This window comes from Lissotriton helveticus, chromosome 1_1 (assembly GCF_964261635.1).
Source record: "Lissotriton helveticus chromosome 1_1, aLisHel1.1, whole genome shotgun sequence".
Taxonomy (NCBI): domain Eukaryota; kingdom Metazoa; phylum Chordata; class Amphibia; order Caudata; family Salamandridae; genus Lissotriton; species Lissotriton helveticus.
The window spans coordinates 1,355,030,771-1,355,046,819 of NC_136057.1; the positions used below are offsets into that span (position 1 = coordinate 1,355,030,771).

Consider the following 16,049-nt stretch of genomic DNA (forward strand, 5'->3'; position numbering starts at 1 on the left):
TACTTCTGGTTTCTACGGGTCCTAGATTTTCAGTATAAGGAGGAATTAGATAATCCCCTCCTACACTTGCGGACCTGACCTCTTCCCTTTGTAGGGGTCTCCGGGGAATATCTCCTGCACTCGAAGGTCGGTGTCCCTCATTATAAGGAGGCGGACTTCTCATGCATATGTCATCTAACAATTCGTCATCTGATTCTCCGAGGGGCCCCCAGTGTTTGGATTTCTCTGTCCTTTTTCCCCCCCCAGGAGGATCTTCTGCTGGCATCATGGGAAACAGTCCCTCAACAATCATGCTCTGTCTCCATTCTTTCATCTTTTTATCTCGGGTTTCTTGTTTCAGTTTTGGGTAATACTTTGTCAGCCCTTTGTCCATTCGGGGCTTGTCTCTTTGGAAAACCTCGATCTCCCTTTCCTCTAATGCCTCATACTGCGTTAGTCTCGGTCTGGGATGTAGTTCATTCATTCGGGTTCTTAAATTGAATAGGATCCTACCATTAAAGGTACCTTCTAACGGAAAGGCCATTATTCCGTCATCTTGTGTGTATTTTGCCCAATTTTCTAACCACACACATGTATTGTACCCTCTGTCGAACATCATGAAAGAGGCGGGAGTATTTGGTGGTGGAATAACAATGCCCTCTCTAGTTTTGATCGGCTTGTCCTTTTTGAAGTAATTCTTTACCTTATTTACAAGGGACAATTTTCGCTTATTTCCGTACATAATGCCGTATCTATTAGCCTTCCACTGATCCCTTTCAAACCCTAGGTTTCTTGGATCAGGTCTAGTCTCTGGAGTATACGAGTGCCACATACGATTCCTACGCCTAACTTTGTTTACAAAATTACCTCCAATCAGAATGCGTCTTGTAATTCCGTGCGACCAATGGGGTGCACGAGTTCGAATAATTTTCGGCCAATGGGTGCGCGGCCCTTTCGCGAGACCGTTCTCACGCTCCGGCGCTCACCCCTCCTTTACAATTCCAGCCCCGCTACCCGCCCGCTGTTTCTACCAATCCCAGCGCGGCACGGAGTGACGTCAGAGACGCTTCGCGACTGACTCCCTCCCTTCACAAGGTAACGGAAACTTTCTTTCTTTCTAAAGTGCTTAGTACTTGGTTATTTTACGACGAATACACATTCGCCACAGTGCTCAAGTGTCTAGACAGAAAAAGAATTGTTTTACTGCAAGTAAACTACTTCCATTTACTTTTCACACACTACGGGTAGATCTCTTCCGCCTACCCTTCACTCTAGCCTCAGTGAACCTGTTACTTCCCTAGACCCATCCACTCATTCCGGGATATATCCGAGTCTAAGGTTTCCCAGCGGACCCCTTTGCTTTCACCCAAGCTCCGATGAACCTGCTACTCTTCCGATGTGACCCTTATTAGGTTACGCCACTATGGGAATTTTGCCAATGAACCTCGTTACTAACATTTATTCACACATGTATTCAGGAAAAGCCCTAGTTAGTGCTTCCGGTTCTACCTAACCTGCACCTAACTTTCCTTGAGCCTGCGACCTCAAGGCAAATGGATTCTATTCACCACTTGCCATTCAATTTCCCCGGGGATTTCCGACAACACTTAACAAACCGTTTTACATACGCATGGATTAATACATATAACAATATAAGAACAAGAATAACAATTTTCAAACAATTCATAAATTTCAAAAGCAACGCATCTCAAGAGAGTGATCGAGTCCCCGAAATGGCCGCTCCTATAGCAGCAATAATGTTAGCAGCTACCGACTTGGCTAGCCTAACTAGTCCTACCTAACCTTTAACTATTCCCTAACCATCCTCTGCTACCAGAAAATACTGATAGAGCGCGCGGGTCACCCGACCAATAATTTCGCCACCTCCGGCTTCGGGCCCATATATTTCAAATCACCATATACATTGATCGGATGACCTCACGGTCTACTATCAATAATTTGTGAGTTCCTTTCGTTATTCTTCAGAGTACCCGACTTACCATCCACCGATGCGGGTACCTATGACCACAATGGATCAGGGAGCTAGTTGTAAAAGGAAAGGCAGCAAAATATAAACCCAACAAATAACATTCAATACTCTTTGTAAATGACCACGGACAACTGGAAGTTTTAAAGTCGTTATCTAATTTAGTAAAATTCAGAAAATATCAAATTCACAGTAATTAAGCAATCAATGAACAGAATAACAGAAAGTATATAGCTAAATAGCAAATAAGTCAGTGCAACCATTTATAACTAATGGAACCAGGACACATTCAAAATGAAGGATCAGGAATTAGAACGTTTAAGATGAATCCCTAAAGATGGGATAGGCTTTGATTAGGACTAGTATTCTAGATTTTATCTCAAAGAATATGAGACAGGATTTCGGGACATATATATATATCTATAGGAGAGACTATGAAGAGAGACACGCTATGCTTTAAGGCAAAAGTTCTTTAGATAGTTTAAGTAAGGATGTTCTAGACCATATCAGGAAATGACAAACTGCAATACAAAATATAATTTCTAACAGGTAGGGTAACATAGGAACACGTTATGAAACCAAAGCAAATGACTTTATGATTCAATGGTTGCGGAAAAAGCATGGAAAATTAACATATGCAAAGGTATGTCTTTATTGAAGCAAAAGATAGAAATTTCAGAAAGGTGCAAGATTTCAGAGTTTTCAGAGGAATATTTACCTAGACTGGTGTGGAAACCAAACCCTGGCCACGGGTCAGTTAAGGACAGGAACCCCTCAAGGAAGGATACCCCTCAATGGACAGCAGGTGCAGAATGGACACCCAGGACAGGACAGGAAGACCAGATTAGGATCAGGACAGGACCCTCAGGACAGGACCCTCAGGACAGGACCCTCAGGACAGGACCGGCACCCGCAGTTCGGAAGCAACGCCTGCGCTCCACCCTCTCTGCAGCTATCGATCAAGACCCCGATTGGGTCAGCGAACTCCCAGCAAAGTGCTCCGCCAGCACTTTAAGGTTTAGTAAGACCTTAGTCTATGGTCAAATTTCGGACAGAGTGCTCCGCAGCTCTCTGTATCCTTAGTCACCTATTGAGTGCGTTGGGTCAGTGACAGGTCAGCTAAACCAGACAAGTCGGACAATTTCCCTAGGTGAACCCAGGGTAGATATACTGTTTTGGGACGGTGTACCACCCCCCAATGTTGCAAAGTGTCAGAATCCCTCAATTTGGATTGGTCCTAAGGTAGGATTTGGGTAACACACCAATCAGAACAGACTATTTGGAGGCCTACTTTACATCTCTGGGTACCGCCTAGCGAGATTGGGGTTCCCATGGGAAGCTGTACAGCAAACAATAGCGCAACACACAATGTATCATATAAGGAGCAACTTTCTCCATTCTCGTAGGCCAGAGGTGGCTTTCCCATGAGCATCTTGACTGTGGCTGCCAGCTGGCTGAGTTCCACTGTCCAATGTTGCCACCTTTCAGTGCACCACGAGTATGCGCAGAAGGGACCTTCAATATGGCTCCCAACCGGTTCGGACCCCCATTTCCCGCAGTACATGAAAAGTAAGCGAAAACAAATTAAAACATAGAAGTGAATGCATGAAAAACACATCATTGGTTTTGTACTTTAAACTTATCATTATAAAAATATACTATGCAGTTTAAACATTAGCAACATATACACGCTCACAAGAGCATCACCACGTTATTCACGAAAGCTGTGTATTACGCATGCGCACCCTTTCCCACCAAACTTATAACTACGTCAGGTCACGTGAGTGTGACTGACGCATGCGCAGAAGCAATTTTCCAAGCGGCGGCCATGTTTTAGAGACATGGATTAGTTGTATTAGAAAACACATATGCAAGCTTCATCTACTTCGTTCGAATATAAAAATAAAAGATTAGTAAGACGTACAAATTTATTAATTGATTACACAGGGGCGAGGTTCATGACTCGAGCAAGTCGCGATGCGAAGCTTGCTCTATCAGGAGAAAGCTTGTTTCTCAACTATGCTGTCTGTTCTGTGCTCAAGCGAAGCTAACATGGCTGACATCCACTCAGCACCTGCCCTGTTTGTGGGGGAGCCTTACACTGCTGCTGTCTGTGCTGTACCTGTTCTATCCGTGTGAGGCAAGTGTGCTTCTGTAGTGTTTGTGTGGAGAAGCTCACCTTTGCTGATGCCTGTCCTGGAATCTGGTGTAGATGCAGTAGATGGCAGCATTATTGATTTATGGTTCTCGTGTGACCTTCTATAGCTGATCTGCACCTTTTCAAATCTTTTTTTTGCCAGACTAATCCGAGAGCACTGGATCGTATTCATCCTTTTAGTATTTTTGCTGTTGGCAGGTAGGATTGGCATATGATCCATATCTGCTATTGTTCATTTGATGGGGGCTGATAGAAGTTACCACTTAAGAAGTTGCATTTGAATGGCTGATTGTGCTGGGGAGGAGCATATCCTACATAAAATAATTCCCTGCATATCAGCACTGACCTATATGCACTCTGCAATCCTCCTGAGTTACTGTGACACATGATGATGTCAACCCTTCACCCATAATGCCCGACTACAGCTTCCACACGTGAATTTACAACAGCCTCAAGCTACACAACAGCTATCGCAGATAAGGAACTTTTTTCCTCCTCACTTTTTAATTGGTTGGAAAGAACACTGTTCATCTCAAATATCATGCAGTCAATGTCCTCATTAGTTACTCTGAAAGCATTGGTGCTGGAAGTGAGGGTGCTGGTGCACCCCATCAATCCTTTATAGAGTTCAGGTGGAGAATGAACCTTGAAGAGGCCTACTTTCGAGTACATATTGTCTCGTGGCAACTTCCTTTCACTAAGAGCTGCTAATTCCTTTAACAAAGAGAGCTGTGTTCAGAAGTCCTTTCTTTTACCTCATGTTTAGGGTATTTTATTATTTTAACTAGTGGCACTCTTGCTGGTGTACAGGTTAAAGGAGAATGACACAACATTCCAGAGGTTTTATAACACACACTTACATAATGTAGGCCTGGCTAACTTCAAATTACGCTGGTGTAAATCAAGGGAATTGGGGCATTTCACGTTATGCTTGTTTCACAAATTTCCCTAAATGACACCATTATGCCACTTCACCTAATGTAGCAAACACAAGGAGATGAAGGACGGAGCGGTGAAACTATTCAGACACTCACCCCCAGACACAGATCTGGGCTGGATCCATCATCATTCTTTAGCTCACTTCGCCACCTCAGTTTAGACCCAACTACATGCAAATCAGTCTTGACCCTGTGCCTCATGCCTGAACTGCCAAGCCAGGTCTTCCCTGACCCGGAAACAAGCATCTTGGGACCAGTTTCTGGCTAACACCCTGAATCAGCCAGGCTAGCTTGAATCCAGTGGCAAAGTGATCAAGGGACCCATGTCTCGGCATACCCTGCCAACTTATGGCGAACAAAGCAAACGCAAGGAGATGATGGATGGAGCGCTTAAACTTTTCAGACACTCACCCTCAGTCACAGATCTGGGTTGAATCCATCATCATTATTTAGTTCACTTTGCCACTGGAATCAAGCTAGCCTGGCTGATGAGGACTGATAGCCCGAAACCGGTCCCAGGATGCGTGTTTCTGGTCTAGGGAAGACATGGCTTGGCAGTTCGGGCTGGACTTTTCCCATGAGGCACAGGGTCAAGACTGATTTGCATATATATCTGTGTCTGAACTGGGGTGGCGACGTGAGTTAAAGAACTATGATGGATTCAACCCAGATCTTTGACTGGGGTGAGTGTCTGAAAAGTTTTAGTGATCAGTTCATCATCTCCTTGTGTTTGCTTTGTTCGCCCTAAGTTGGCAGGGTATGCCCAGACGTGGCCCAGACGTGGGTCCCTTGCTCACTTTCCCAATGGAATCACGCTAGCCTGGGTGATGAGGGCTGTTAACCCGAAACCGGTCCCAGGATGCTTGTTGCCGGTCCAGGAAAGAAATGACTTGGCAGTTCGGGCTGGACTGTTCCCATGAGGCACAGGGTCAAGACTGATTTGCATATAGCTGTGTCTGAACTGGGGTGGCGAAGTGAGCTAAAGAATGATGATGGATTCAACCCAGATCTGTGACTGGGGGTGAGTGTCTGAAAAGTTTCAGTGCTCCGTCCATCATCTCCTTGTGTTTACTTCACGTAATGTGCCGTTGGTGGTAATAATTTACTGCAAATGTGCTACTCGTGGTAAAAATGTACCATCAACTCACAAGAACAACATAAAGTGAGCAGCTGTTCTGGTTGCATGCCTTTTTTGCACTATTTTTAAGCACAAAATATTTCCTTGTGTCAAAAATTGACTTGAGAACTTTAGACACAAGGATGCAATTTGTGCTGAAATATAGCCCTAAATGATGCACTGGTGGGACATCATACTGTGTCCTGTTAGTTAAATGTGGGGCTGCTTTGTGGCACATGTTTGTGCTTATGCTGGTTACCACTTTATTAACACTCATTGTCTTGTACTTGTGTTTAGCCATTGTGTACATCATCGCAGCCACCGCTTACAGGGTGGCAAAGGAGCAGGAGAGACTAACGATTCTATCTCTACAGGTAAGGAAAGCATGATACAGTTACCAACACAAATACTCTCCTGTACACCAAAGCATTTTATGCAAAGACTCTGACTGCCCTCTGGGTGTCACAGCTGCGCCAATGTATTTCTGTTCCAGGACCCCATCCATTGTGCTACAGTGAATCGACACTGGTGTGTCACTCATGCACCAGGGTCTGCTACCACCAGGAATATGCGGAATGCCATAGTGTAACTGTCCACTGGGTGCCAGCAGTAACTGCCCACTCTAGGAACTCAGGCAATACCACACTGTGTGTGAACCTTGGGTTTAACTGCTGCACCTATGTGTCTGTTCCAGGACCTCAACTAATTTCATGCAATGACTGGGCACTAGGGGTTACTGCTGTAACAGTATCTGCATGCTTACTGTCCAGACTCCACCACAGACACCACATTGCTGAGGCAGCACTTCATGGGTCCGCACTTACGTGACCTCTAATCAACAGTTATGAACACCTCCCAGAAGCCTGCTTATCTCCACTTCCAGTCTGTATCTCGAGTCCTTCTCTACATAAACACCTAAGTCCACCGACTGCGGGAGATAACTACTACGCCCTACCTCCCCAGCTGTCCAGACTCTGCTGGCTCCACTCTCTGATGAGGACTGAGATGTCTTTCCTTTCTTGGCAGAAGGATCTCTGGATAGAGAGACTGCATGTGAAGGACATGGCGGCCCTTCTACAGGAGAAGGAGGTAGGGCTTATTTATGCGCTTTGCTTAATGGAACGCTGTGACTTTGGTGGTCTTGCTTCTTTTTGGCGATCTCTCCCACTTTTTCCTTTACTAACGCCGCAAACTGCAAATAGGAAAAACTTCTTCAAAAAATAAAAGATGTTGTATGTTACTATTAATGTTTTAATTTCTGCTGAAGTTTAGTTAGACTCATAAACTTCGTCTATCATTTTTTTGTAACTTTTAAGAAAACATTTGGCTGGCTTGGGTTGCCCATCATTTTGTGAAATGCCTTTAAGTTCTAAAAGAGGAAGTGACATCAGAGGAGAGTATGAAGTACAACATTCACTATAGCAGCGAAGGTGCATAGTAAGCTGTTTTTTTGGTGTTTTTTGGAAGTGAAGTTAAAAACATAGATGCAACTTGGCTCCTTTGCGCGTCGTACATGTGGTAACTGCATGGTCTGTCCTTCCCTCATGGTTTTTTCTGGTGCATGGGATGAATGCGGCTCCCAAATACAGAACAGCCTAAGAATTAAATTGTGGAGAAATGTTTTAACCCATGCAATTTTGCAGACCCTAACACATAAATATTGAAGAACTATGCATTTATTTTTTTGAAGTGAATGTCCCCATGAATCACTTTAACGTTATTGCAGAAATAACATTGTGCACTGTTATCCTGTACGTAACACACATAGTTTGCAGTAATATCTTATGACAAACGCATACAGTGACATCCTGTCACTTTAACATAGTTTTTCTCGTTTCCTGGCCAAGATGAGCACCATTCAAAAGGTTGCCAGAGGGGAAAACAAAAAAACTTCTCAAAATTGCTGTCTTTTTGAATGCTCTCAGTTAACTGGTGTCAATTCATTATCTGTCAACTACCTTAAGAACATAGCATCCAAGGGCAGGTCAGGACCATCCGGTTTCCCTGATCAGCTTCATCTGCCTGCTCTGATGTTTGGACACTGTAGGTGATCTACTGCTCTAAAACATGTTAGCTTATTGTTCCCTGGTTTCAGCCCCAGGGGTCCGTCACAAGGCATAACCGATGAAGAATCTGAGTCTAAAATGGGAGTTGAGTGTATGACAGCCTGGTTGGTGCAGAGGGCAGAAGCAGTGGTGCTTTACTGTTACTTGTCGCAGGGTGTGCTCTGTATTCTTACTCTTGATAGTAACATTCCCTGTTCTGTTGATTTTCATGGGCTGAGCTTTAAAGGAAACTGTGCTGCTTGTGAGCCTTACCCCATTGAAGTATGAGTGCCATCCTTCATGACCTTGGCTAGCTCTGTAGTCTCATCTCTACACTTCTATTGCTCACTGTTGCCCTGTGTGCTCTTAGGCAGGTCCGCAGTCTCGCCTTTCCGGGACAGACTGACAGCTTTGTCTGGAGACCTAAGGAGTTCCCTCACTCAATCCTCCTAAGGTGCAGAACATCCACTACAGAGTGCTAAGGTTTCCACAGGCGACTAGAAGTATTTGAATATTGCTGTTTAACTGCACTTTAGATTGGTGGGATTGCAAAGCAGACACACAAAGCACATATGCACACTAGACGTGTAACCCTGCTTGCAGGGGTTGGGGTTTGGTATTTGAGCTTGTGGCCTCATTGAACAGAGACTGCTGGGTGCAATCATCATTTTACGCCCTCCGAAGTGGGCAACCGTATTGAAATGTAAAATGACAATAACATCCTCCTACTCTGCAGCCTCCTTATATTGGGTATATTTGAGTTCTGGCCTTCATTCTGATTCCAGCCTGAACAAATGTGTTCAACTACAAAAAGTTGTGGCTTGTCTGCTCTCTTGAATTGAAAGTAGTTTGTAATATTAGTGGCAGTGACAATGTGTTTTCAACTCTTGCCAGAGGGAGTGCCGAAAATGGAGCCTTGAGCAAGACATGGAAAGAAGAATTCAGGAGAATGAGGTGAGCCCCCGCAAATTGTGTGACTAGAACTAGAGGTGGAGAGATGGGGGACAGGCTAAGACTTTGGATCATTTTGCAGATCTTAGTAAGAAGAATGGTGCTGGATCTGAAATTGATCCCTGGAACAAGTGTGTTGGATTACATGGGTTGTGGTGTGACCACTAGAAAGAGACGTGCGATAAAATTAGTATGTAAAAAATACTGTAGCAGAAGAAGGGTGGCAGAGGAATGATGAGGGAATAATGTACAGGGGATGACTGTGATCAGAAATTGGATGTGGAAATCTTTCAAGGACGGAGAATGAACTAATGTGGAGATTAGCTCAATAAACCTTCTCACGATTGTTACTCTCCAGAATGAAACTTGCACTGAGAGCATTAAAAAGTCTAAGGCAGCGTAACGATGACCTCGGCCCTAAGGGTGAATGGATTAAGTTAAACACAGCCTACAAAAGGGAGATTAAAGATGCTAAATTCAACTTCTGTTCTATTCAAACAAAATTCAGAAAGTTTCAAATCTTTCACGGCTTTGTTTTCAATGATTTAGAGTTTTTAAAATATTATACACTTCAAGCAGAAACCACTAAATCCAATGAGAAATACAATCAAATCGCTGATTTTTTTTATCCATAAAATTAAAGATATTCAAACTTCACCACCATCTGCAACAACTTCAACTACAGAATATTGTGACAGTGTGCTAAAGTTTCCTTGACTTTTAGAATTTTCCCTTCTCAAGAACAATGAGTTTTTCTCTATTTTGCTGTACTGCAGAGCTTCCATCTCTGTGGAAGATCACCTGCCATCTAGTCTATATATTGAATACCTACTGACAGACTCAAGGAAGGCTGGAGCCATTGTGAACTCCTCTTTGATAGAAGGCCAGCTCCCAGAACTTTTTAAGAGTGCTGGTCTTCCCATTGTAAAAAAAAAAGTTCTAGACACCGAATTATTGTCCACCTATCCACCGATTTCTCATTTACCTTTTCTCAGTAAAGTTCTAGGGAAAGCAGTATTTCAGCGATTGTCCCTTTCTGTTACAAGCAATAACCTAAACTCGGCACAGATGGGTTTCCATGCAGGTCACATTACTGAGCTTACCATATTCTCAGTTTTGGATGATCTGAGACGATCAGCCGACTCAGATACCCCTACTGCATTAATACTGCTGTGCTGGATCTAACTGTGGCCTTTGACACTGTTAATTATCCGATTTGCTTTACCAGTCTTGCAGAGCATGGTATTTGTGGCTCAGCCTTAGATTGGCTTAAGGATTTTTTTTAACAAATAGATCTTTTCCAGTGCAGTTTCTCTGTTAGACTCCTCTTCCGGGCACTGCTCATACAGCATTCCTCAAGGATCTATTATTTTGCCATTACGTTTCAACATGTACATAATTCCTCTGGGACACTTGATCGAATCCTTTAGAATGCATTATTTTCTCACTGCCAACTACACCAAAATATTTACAAGTTTTAAAAACCGAGGATCCAAGACCTCCTAAATTCTATACAGTTGTTTGGCCAAAGGTCAACATTGGAAGAACTCCAACCATATTTAGGCTCTAAAACAAAGATTTTCGCTCCCCGGAGAGGGACAAAACCCCTACCAAATAGTTTTTGGCCTCCCAGCCGGAAATCGTCTCCCTCGCTGGTTTCAGTAGTCATGAACCTTGGTATGACGATTGAGTCCTCATTAACCTTATCTGACCAAGTAACAACAGTGACCAAAACTTGTTTGTTCCAGCTGCACTGCCAATGCAGGTACTCTATCTGTTTACCTCAGCTCAGAACATACAATTTTGAATACTTACATTTAATCATGCCAAGGTTACTGTGATTTTAAACCAAGAGTGACGAAATGCACACCAGTTTCTTCCGACGTTTTTGTAAAAAGTTCCTTGATTATTACTGTTTTTTGCTTTTTTTGCGTGCAGTCCAGATATCTTGTGGTTTGCCTCTCACCACTCACTTGAAAACATTAACACATGATTGGAGCTGCATCTCACCCCTTTACTGGACGCACAGCGTGATTCCCTTAGGCTCTCACAAATAACACAAGTTTTCCAAGTTCAAAAGACCATATTTATTGTAGGTTGATCAATGATTCCATGATATGTTCAGTCCTAATACAATCTGTCACATAGGAGACGTAGCGGTGTTCAAAGAGTTTCAAATACTGTAGATGTTCCAATCCAGGCCTCTTTCTATAGTACGTTGTTTACATCATAGACTCAGCGATGTTACTCAATGCATTTCGGGCTTTTCGTTGCCCTTCATCAGGAGTTCACTATAGATTATAAAAACAACACCATCACAATATGTAATCAGACCCCTTTACAAACAAGCTGACAACAATAAATCAGCGATTTTAACTCGTCTTTTTTTTAAAAAGAGATGCAATAAATATGGTCTTTTGAACCTGGAAAACATGCGTTATTTGTGAGAGCCTAAGGGAATCCCGCTGTGCGTCCGATAAAGGGGCGAGATGCTGCTCCAATCATGTGTTAAGGTTACTGTAATGCCATGTCCTTGAGACTACCTGCATTTTTTACTAAGAACCTGCACCTGATTTAAAACATTTCTGCCACACTAGCAAGTGGTGCCCATCGCACTTTTCACATCTTCCCAATCTTGGCTTTACTGAACTGAACTAGCTGCCGGTGAAATAAAGAATTATGTTTCCATGTCAATGCCTGGTTAATAAAGCAGGTTATTCACCAACAGCTCTCTCCTCGAGTCCCTTTTCAGTCATTATCTTCCCACTCGCACTTTGCAGTCCCCTTCTCACTAACTTAATGGTTCCTATGTTTTGCCATAAAACACTCTGCAGACATACTTTTTCTACTCAGAATTGGAACCCGCTTCCAGTTTCTCTCAAGGTTAAATCAACCTCCTGTGATTCAGGACGGAACTGAAGAACTCACTTTTTCCTGACACTTATCAATGATTATTCAGTTATTGAAGCTCAAGTCCATACTTGGCCATGTTTTAGCACCAAGATGCCTGAGGGGCGTGTTAGCTGCGCTGTTCAAGAAAACAGGCATAGATCACATAAAGAATTGTTGAAATGTAGCTTCTGCAATTTGACCCTGGGAGTAAAATTGAAAAGTGGAATCTGATAACCCTCCTCTGGGAAGACAGCGTTACCAACATTGAAATATAAATTAATCACAAGGGTACAAAAGTGGAATCTAGAAAGTGAACCTAGGAGGCGAGTTGTCATGTCTGCCTTCTGTAAATTGAACCCATTTGGAGATATGTGACGGGTATGTAATCTAGAAATAAACCTCCCGAGGATAGTGGCTGCATGAGGTGAGATGTGGATATGGCCCTCAGGAAGCAATTGGTGGTAGTAAATGAACATCAGGAGAGTGGGATCTGGAATTTGACCATGAGTGGAGCAGCAGGTTGATATCTAATGTCTGATCCCATGAGAAAAGGGAGTGAGATGGGACATAGACATTGAGCTGAAGAGGGAAGCTGAAGTAGGATTTGCAGTGGACCGGTCGAAAGTTGTGTCAACGATGGAATGGAGAGAATGACAGGAATAAGAAGATACATTTCGGCAGATGCATGCATGTTGAATAAGAGGAGAGTAAACACATTCTACCAAACTCCTAACAAACTCCTTACCTTACCTAGGACTTTCCAGCATCAGTTTTGTCAATGCCACTGACCCCGCCAGGTGCAGGAGGAGATGAGGCTGCAGTGGACCATGCCCTGTACAAAGCTGGTATGAACAAACAGATTGCACTATGGGAAATCGAAGGGGTGAGGTAAGGGAGAATGGCATAATTCAGACAGTTTGAGGGGCATGCTTTGGAGGAAATATGTAGCGCTAGCCAGAGAGGGTCATCTTTGAAGAGTGGCTATCAGTTATGTGGATTTAAAAGGGCATTTTGGACAGAGAGCTTAAGAGTACAGTTTTCCAGAGGAATTTTATTTTTAATTTTTAATTTGCGGACATCAAGGGGAATTTTGTGTAATGAAGGTGCTTACATTTAACCTTTTAAATGAGATTTATAATCTGGAGTTTACTAATTACAATAATGTAACCGGGCTGGAGTTTATTTATACAGAGGGGGTAAAGAGTTTGATTTAGGAGGATTGTAAGGAAGTTGTGGAATGGACATTTTAGTGCATGGGTTTTAGGTGCAGATTTTTATTGAAGATGTTTTAACAGGAAGTTTTTAGGGCAGAGTTTTTAAGAGAACATACTTTAGGCAGGACAATGTATGGAGAGAGTTTTAGGAGTTTGTATAAAAGTGGAGAGACTCGTATGCATGTGTGTATGGTGATAATTTTAAAGAAATGCTTTCTATGGCTTTAGGTTTCTTTTTGAAAAAACAATTCATTATTGGGTTTTCCATCAATAACATTCAACTGTTTTGCTCGAACTCATCCTCCCAGAAGAACCCACATCATTGAGCCAATATCATATATGGAAATTCACATGTAGCAAAGGACTTTCCACGTAAACGCGGAGAACCAACGCAGATGCAGAGAGAAGGTCGGACGAGCCTCTGAGCAAAAGGCTATGGATGCCCGGCACAAGAGCGTCTGCACATTGATTTCGCTGAAGCAGCAGCTTCTTTCTTTGGAGAACGCTCCCGGTCATGCCACAAAACTTAAAAACCACGGGGAACCAATACAGGGCCATAATCAAGACCGAGATACCTTCATGCCCTATTTCATGGATAATTAAACTCAGAAGAATACATCTTCGAGTCTTGACCCTAATACTACTATGAGCAATTTCTGATCCATGAAGTTTCTGATCCCAATAAGGTTTCATATCGTACATGGCTACGTGATGAAGGCATAATGCGGAAACGTGCGTAGGATTCCATTCCTAGCCATGGCATATATGAATGCCCTTACTCATGCTATGTATTTTCAGATGCCAATAAGTGTGACCATGTTCTGAATACATTATATTGTCTGTACAGAGAAAAGCATCAAATAGAGTTATATCCAACTCGTTGATTTGACTGTTTTGATTCAACCGATTTGTTAGAAATATATTGATTATGTTTTTTCCTTAACAGTACTTGCATTGGAACATCATAAATCTGATGAAAATTTGCAATATTAGACAGACAAGTATGAATGCACAAGTTTGCCTGACATACATAGATTAGTATTTGTTTGAAAAATCATGTGATGGATATACATGTGAGAGTACAAATTTGATTTTTTATAAAATAATTTTCTCTTTTTTATACAAAAAAGTACATCAATAGATGACAATAGAGAAGAAAAAAACAATAATAAAAAGTTGAATTTTGATATCGAATAATTTTTTGGTGTTTGCATATTCTTAAATGTATATTTATATGTCCACTTTCTATCATGTTTCCTAAATGTTTTTCACACGTTATGTAGTACCTAATTTAGGAAACGTTATTAGGGGTACCCCTTTTTGCTCAAATTGCATAGGACTTCTCTTACTTACGGTGCAGTCATGTCTAATACCAATGATCTATCAATTGCATTTCCATTACTTTTCCACTCAGTTCATCTCGGCTCATCCCAGTGATCCACATCATATATCTCCTCGTTATTGTCATTCAATAATTCTGTCGCTACCAATTCCCATTCCATTGCTCCCCCCTGATTTCCACCTGTATGCTTCATCTTTTGTCTCAACCCACATTCAGCCAATACCCATCTGAGCAGTTCTTTTTCCCCCAGGGATTTTCTTGGCAGCTGATCCCTGATCCATCTGTCTGCAATACTCTTTTGGGCCACAACTAAACTCAGTTCAAACACCTTGGACATTACTTTGGTGTGTTTATCCCTAGGCACCCCAGCAGACACATAGGCATTGTTTGTAATTCTATACCTGACAACCTACTGAGGTTTTCCACCACCTCCATACAGAAACTCAAGATCCCTGGACACTCCCACCACATATGTATGAAAGTGCACACCACCCTTTTATACTTGGGGCAACACTTGTATTCATTTCATGTAAGAGCTGCAGTTTTATAAATACCCTCTAAACACACTTATAGTTCACAATACCCTCTAAACAAACTTAGAGTTCACAAGATTCAATTTAGCATTACGTGTGACTTTTTTTTTTTACAATTGCTGAAAAATTCACCCCAGATCCTCTCTCCTAGGTCTTCACTTATATCTCTTTCCCAGTGGGACTTGAGCGTATACAGCTTCTCATCACTCTGTGGCAAAAGAAAAACATAAACAACAAATACCCTTCAGACTTCATACCTGCCAATACATGAATAACATCATGTACATCAAGCTCCCGGCCACGCTTTCCTTATGGCTGCTGCAAATCTGGCATAGATTAAGGAGTATTTATTTATTGTCAATCTTCCATTTATTACATAAGGCCACAAAGTCTAGCAATCTACCATCCTCGTAGAAATCACTATACGTACTGGGGGTTACTCGTTTTGTCTTCATTTTTCATTAATCCCGGAATGTAAGAACTCAACGCTGTACTCCAGGGGATCGTTTTCAGCATATACATGTAAACACTCCATACAACTTTTTTTTAATACGTTTATTGAGTTTCCATACAAATTTAGTGGCCGTACACCATACCTTAAGGGCCAGCCTGAGGTGAGCCGGTAAACCCATGTACCCTTTCCGGGTCAACAGGGGAAGTGTCAACAATCAAGTGGGTTGCACAGACTGCTGCAGCATCTTCCATACCGCATAAATCCAGGGGACCACATAGTGTATGTGCACCGCTTAATAATGGGTTCTAAACTTTGGAACCTATAAGACCCCCTTGTCCGATTGGGAGTATAAGAATATCCAGATTTAGTTTTGCTTTGCCTTTCCCCAATACAAGAACCTCAGTGACTCATCCAGCCTATGGAAACAACATCCCAGTAT

The 16,049-nt window shown here is 42.4% G+C and overlaps 1 protein-coding gene across 7 annotated transcripts in view; it reads left to right on the forward strand.

Moving 5' to 3' along the window:
• Positions 1–16,049, forward strand: part of LOC144772901 (uncharacterized) — a 273,873-nt gene that overhangs the window by 72,459 nt on the left and 185,365 nt on the right. For 6 of the 7 annotated variants that reach the window (XR_013599865.1, XR_013599872.1, XR_013599873.1 and 3 more), the window contains 5 exons: positions 4,267–4,322; positions 6,477–6,553; positions 7,206–7,268; positions 9,119–9,178; positions 12,822–12,912. Coding sequence is in view for 2 of the 7 variants with exons in the window: in XM_078657590.1 (XP_078513716.1) it covers positions 4,267–4,322; positions 6,477–6,553; positions 7,206–7,268; positions 9,119–9,178; positions 12,822–12,912 (347 nt within the window). In the remaining 5 variants the exon portion in view is untranslated. The remainder of the gene's footprint in view (positions 1–4,266; positions 4,323–6,476; positions 6,554–7,205; positions 7,269–9,118; positions 9,179–12,821; positions 12,913–16,049) is intronic. The other variant, XR_013599866.1, reaches the window with a different exon arrangement.